Here is a 5969-nt window from a genome sequence, read left to right on the forward strand (position 1 = left end):
AGAAGTAAGAAATCGATTAGCCGTAAAACCAAATTGTACTCTCCCGTTTATGTATGCTTAAAATGTCAAATTTATAAAAATATAATTTATTTATGTTTAGGGCAAAGGTTTAGACAAGATACAGATACAAAGATGCTTCAAAGTGTATAACTGCAATTACGATCACTATCCCACTGCAAGCCTAAAAGAGTTACTGCAATCGTTACATATTGTTTCCAATGACTATGATTCGCTATTTGAGTTCGAGCACTTCCGTGAGTGCAAATTTATATAATTGTAAAATAAATTATGTTAAATAAGTTTTTATAAAAAATGATAAACAATGTTTTACATGTTTAATAATCTGTTAGAAACCGCCGCTAATGAGTTAAAAGAGCTCTTAGTCCTTTGGTCGGAATATAATAAAGACGTCGACGCAAATGTAATGTAAAACTATTGAATTTGTCGTTTTTAATAACATTTACATTATTAATTCCGATGATTAAAAATGTATATTGATGATTTCGCAGTTGCCGTTATTTACTAGTACACAAGTTCGGGAACACATTGACAACTTTACTTTGTACGATAAGGACAATAATGGTATTCTCGATTATTGGGAATTCGAACCGGTCGGCAATCTTTACTTCCCCATATACAAACCAATAACCATTTTCAAGAGATATTCCGATCTCTACTGTAATTATTTAAAAATTAATATTTTTTCTAAACAATTATTTGACGAATGATTTAATAAGCCTTACAATGTTCTTGAACAATAACTGTTGTTATGGTTTGAACATAAAAAAACGTAATAAAATAAGTGTCAATCGATCGCAAGGACTCCAAAAATTTGGCAACGGAAGAAACCACGCCATTTATTATTTAAATTATTATTATATAACAAATATCTAACTGGGCCCGTGTTCTAATTAAGAGTATTGAAATATAATTATTTTGTTTAGTTACGCCTGAATGTCTGGAATTTGCACCTGTCATCAAACGTCGCAAGGCAGGAGCTGATGGAGATGACATTTTGAATAGTAAGAATCGTTTATGTTGATATAAATTATTAATGTTGTACAATAATTTAAAGGTAACATGTCTAATGTGGTACAAAAAAAATCTTGCTTCTAGAAACATATTCAATGAGCACTGCTATGTTCTTGAACATGAAATATTTTTTAATTTTTGGTAAAAAAAATAACATTAAAAAAGTGTCAACGAGTGTGGCAATGGAAGAAACAAATGAAATGCCAACAAATCTAACAAATGTCATGGCAAATCTAAATGTGACAACTGAAGAAACAAATTTACGGCGCAATCGTGGAAGTCGTCTTCCGTTTTTTGGATGTTGTGGGAATCCTTAAAGAAGTATTGCAAGAAAACTGAAATACTAAAGACGAAAATATTATTATTAATTTTCAATTTTGCTAAAATTTTTATTACTGTTCCATTTAAAATATTTTGTCAGAAACTTGTAGCTTGAATCGTTTTTTAAATATGGAAAACAAACAAATATATTTAATTGATTTAAGTATAGTTTTGCCATTTCTTGTGAAATTATCTAAATTACTAAAAAAATTGTTTTTTCAACTTTTTTTTTCTTATAAACTGCTTTATACTTTACCAGTGTTTTTTAGAATAAATGAATATTTTTCCAGGTAAAAGCTTTATCTGTTTTTTAACATTTTATTATTACTACGTTTGTTTGTATTTTAAGTATAATTATAAATGCTATATTTGTACAATTTAGGATACAGTATCTTTGCTTATGAGCTAATTGTACAAGTTAAAAGATATCAGATAAAATTCTTATCATATATAATTATCAAAAATTTATACGTCACGCGGTCGGACTATATTCAACAGACATTTAGAATGCTAAGAGTTATATATTTATATAAATTATAAATGTTTTACAATAATTTATAGACATCATGCCTAATTTGATATATACAAAAAAAAAACGGTTTCTAGACAAATGTTTATTGCTATGTTCTTGTACATGAAATATTATGTACGTTGTGAACAGAATCCAAACAAATAATCGTCAAGGTTTATAGACCTCCAACCTGTAGGACTAGTCTGAAACAATTAACTAAAGTAAGTTCTGACCTCGGAGGCCAGGTTTGCCTTACCCACAATATTTATTAGTTCGACCTTTAACTTTTATTTGCTATAACTTAGCAATAATTGGAGTGAACGACTCTTGATACAATAACAATTTAAAAATGAGATTTCAGCAGAAATCCTACGATGATTGTTATTTAAATGGTATGAAATATTATAGAGATTAGATGTTTTAAGAGCCATCTTTACACAATAATATGTAATGCAAGGTTATTTATTAAAGAAGTAAAAAAAAGGAGTTTGTTTATGTTAACTAAATACATTTATAATCTGTAACACTTGCCTGTATAATAATATAATTTTGAAGGAGTGGCTAAGAGGATTTTAAAATGATGGATGTGTCTTATGCTACCCTAACTTTTTTTAAATTATACTATTACTCTAATATGTATTGTGATAAAGTATATTTCTACGTATCATGATTATGGTCCAGTGACGTTCTCGAAGTAGCAGCTTTGTAGATTAAATTGATCTATTACATACTTAGATCTTATAAAGAAAAACACACTCGCATCTACTTTAAGTCAGTCGTCTTTTTAGATATCGAATTTGATAATACAAGCTATATACCTGGATATGAAGTCAAATTCAGTACATAATATATATTATGTATATGTAATTTACCTTGATTAAACAATCATTCATATATTAATATTTAATACCTTAGTTAACGGATATCCTCGTCACATCAATTTTAATTTTATGTCGAGGACTACACGCAACTTGTCAATAAACAATTCATTCAGGCCTTAGTCCCACAAATAGCTTTTAGTTACAAGAACTCTTCATCACTCCACTCCGAGAAGACCGCATGAATAAGCTTGTTATAGACACTTTACTATAATTACTTAACTAATATAAATTATCCGACAGTATGCAGTGTGCTCGAACTGAATGACTCGTATTGGACTATTTAAAATGAACCGAGATCCAATTATTCTAATTATCCAACAGCATTAGCATACTCTCAATATAATTATTGAAGCCCAAAGGCTGCAGTTTAAAGCTTCCTTGTGTGATGTATCTAGATAGCTCTTATCGGACAGTTTGAAATAGAAAAACGAGAATTTTTGATATAGTTTAAAACAATAATTAAAGACAAATTTGTTTGTGTTGACGAAATAAGTACATATACGCTGCGTTGAATTTTAACAAGAAAAAGAATCAGTAACCATAAACGCTTGCATAAATAATATTGAATTCATACAATCTTATAATATAGTTGATATAAATATATTACACCTGCATCTCACAATCTAGGTTCACCTATTTTCTTTTTATATTAGTCGTTTTATAACCATTAACAAAATACTATTTGATTTATTTAGATGTGATGAATTATATGACCTTGCCACCCACTGACGGCACTTTTACTCGGGTTTTGAATCTTACTGCAGAGGAACGGGAAGCGCCAATTTTTATACAAATAAAGACTAAAACAAAGAGTGTCTACCGAACCGATTTAAATTGTTTTGGTTTTATTATAAATATGTTATCTTCTCTATTTGGGCTAAATAACCAAATTTGTATTTCTTATTTCAAAATTGTATTGTAAACGTTTATATTTTTACTTTTTTATGGTATTTTCTAAAATCTAACTAATTTTCTGATAACCAAATCAAAAATAGATCTTTATCGGTCCCCATGGATAAAATAGTAAGGTGTAATAATCCCAATACTATTGTTTGTTATTAGTAGTCTTATTATTATTACCATGTAGATGTTATAATACTTTTAATTGTTTGTAGCCTCGCGTGTTGGCCAATAGCCCAATCACGCGTTATTATTATTGAGTTTTAATAAGACTAACCATTGTTTAGTTTTATATAAAAAGGCACTAGTTATTAATTAAGCTAGACACCGCAGTACTTAATTAGTATACTCAGTGATCTAATTGATGCTTTGTGTCACTATTATAAGTATTGTCTTGAATTATTATTGTGTTTATAAGTGTTAGTTAAACATTACTATAAACTTGATTATTCTCTGTCTGAATTACCTTTCATATCTTCTAAGTCTTATAAGTGCGCTGCTTAAATCTCTTTGTGCAATACAAAGGCCATAACTCGGAGATAAAGTTTTATAGCTAGAAAAACTTATATACATATTATTTTACATTAAAATTAGTCGGCATACTTAAAATAATTACTAGATAAATTGTTGGTTTACCGTTCTCCTTAAGAGGAGCGAAGATCAGTAGAAGAGAGTATCCTGTATATTTGATAGTGAATGATTTTGTACAGGACTATTAGGATAATTTTATACGGAGTTGTGATGACGGGTGTAATGTTGGATGGCAACTTGGAATACATTTTTGATTTGTAGGTCGGAGTATAATGTTAAGTTAGATACATAAGTAAAAGCGTTTGTTGAAAAAATGTGTAATTTGTGTTGGGATACTTGTAGTTTATTTATGTTAGAGCGTTTCGCAGAGTCCTAGATTTGTACAGGTTTTCTTTTATTATATCATCATATTTTATTATTTGTTTAATTTGACCGTTTTTTTTTACAGAAATAATGGTCTGTTATTTTGAAATAATAATAGTCTTAATTCATCCTAAGCTAGAATAAGGTCATATGGCTGTTCATGTCAATTGCGATTTGGTCTATGTCCTAAAATTGAATTTCAAAACAAATAACGTTTTTATAAACATAAAAAATATACGCACCAGTAGTCGGTAACATTTACTATAGTTTTATCACATACTTAAGTAAATACAAAAAAAATAGCTTATTTTTTCGACGTTGTTATTGTCTTCAGTATCGAAAGTGGTTTCTTTGACACGTAAGAGAATTTATGTTGAATACTAAACTAAAATAAAACAAGATGTATTTCAAGATTTCTTTTCTCCTTTGCGCGTTATGCCTCTTTACGACAGTACGGGTAAGTAAAATACCGATAGTAGTTTAATAATAAAAAAAAACCTAATAAGCAATATAGTAAGTTTAATGTTTATTCTACAAAAACCCAACATTATTGAATTGGTTGGTATACGATGTTTTGCAGAGTATTGGACTAAGCGAGGGACAAATCAACTTATGCGTTCAATTGTCTGAGAAGTACAATAGAAGTAATAATGAAATTAACTTTTTCCGTCTATATTAAGTAAATTTAACTTACCATACATTACAATACACAAGATTATTCTATTTAGTCACAAATCATAGCACTGTGCACAGTAGTCCATAAAAAAAGAATAATTAGGCATAGGTACCAACGAAATTTAGTAATAATTTAACGGACTCAAAGGAAATTTTCCCCTTTTTTTTAGTGGTTTTTAGTAAAATTAACAATATGCCACAAAAACTATTCGAAACTTCGACTTGCAAACCTCATTAATATATTTCTCGAAGATATTAGATTCAAAATAAATACCCACATGACTGGTTGTGCTAAAACTTTGAAATTTCATTATTTAAGGAGATTTTTTATCAAGTCAAAAATGGTCATCATTTTATTTTACACCGTTAAAATAGTCAAGTGTTAAATATCAAGTGCCATTTCAACTCTTGTCGAGCACACACGTTCTATCGTGAGTTCTCGACAATTTTTATTTTTGTGCCCTTGTTTTGTGTACCTAGTAACAAACTTTTCTAAAAACGCGCGTGAGCGGACCGGTGTCGATCTTGAGTCGGTCCGCCCAATAATTTTTGAGTTATTTAAGTTTTTCTGCTCCACTACTACTATGTAAGGTAAGAACACGTGCTTTACGTAGTTTTATACTAATATACAAACGGTAAACGGCAACAGCCGTTTGCGCTAGGGCCTTAGCGGCCAATTTTTATTTAAATTATATACAGGTTGTGAACATTTTTAAAAATTCCTAAATTTTCGGTAAAAGTGCTGGCTTTTTCCA

General features: G+C 29.3%; 1 protein-coding gene across 1 annotated transcript; it reads left to right on the top strand.

The window, feature by feature from the left end:
• Positions 1 to 100: 100 nt before the first annotated feature.
• On the top strand, positions 101 to 1489 carry LOC126848029 (uncharacterized; the record flags this gene model as incomplete). Its single annotated transcript, XM_050588529.1, has 5 exons — positions 101 to 254; positions 351 to 421; positions 510 to 678; positions 945 to 1022; positions 1117 to 1489. Coding segments are annotated over 5 exons (705 nt in total), but the record flags the coding sequence as incomplete, so codon positions are not given.
• Positions 1490 to 5969: the final 4480 nt, after the last annotated feature.

Source organism: Adelges cooleyi, unplaced genomic scaffold (genome assembly GCF_023614345.1).
Source record: "Adelges cooleyi isolate 19-005CV unplaced genomic scaffold, UGA_ACOO_1.1 ACOO_flye_CR_arks_rails_tigmint_CR_PRNA_151, whole genome shotgun sequence".
Taxonomy (NCBI): Eukaryota; Metazoa; Arthropoda; class Insecta; order Hemiptera; family Adelgidae; genus Adelges; species Adelges cooleyi.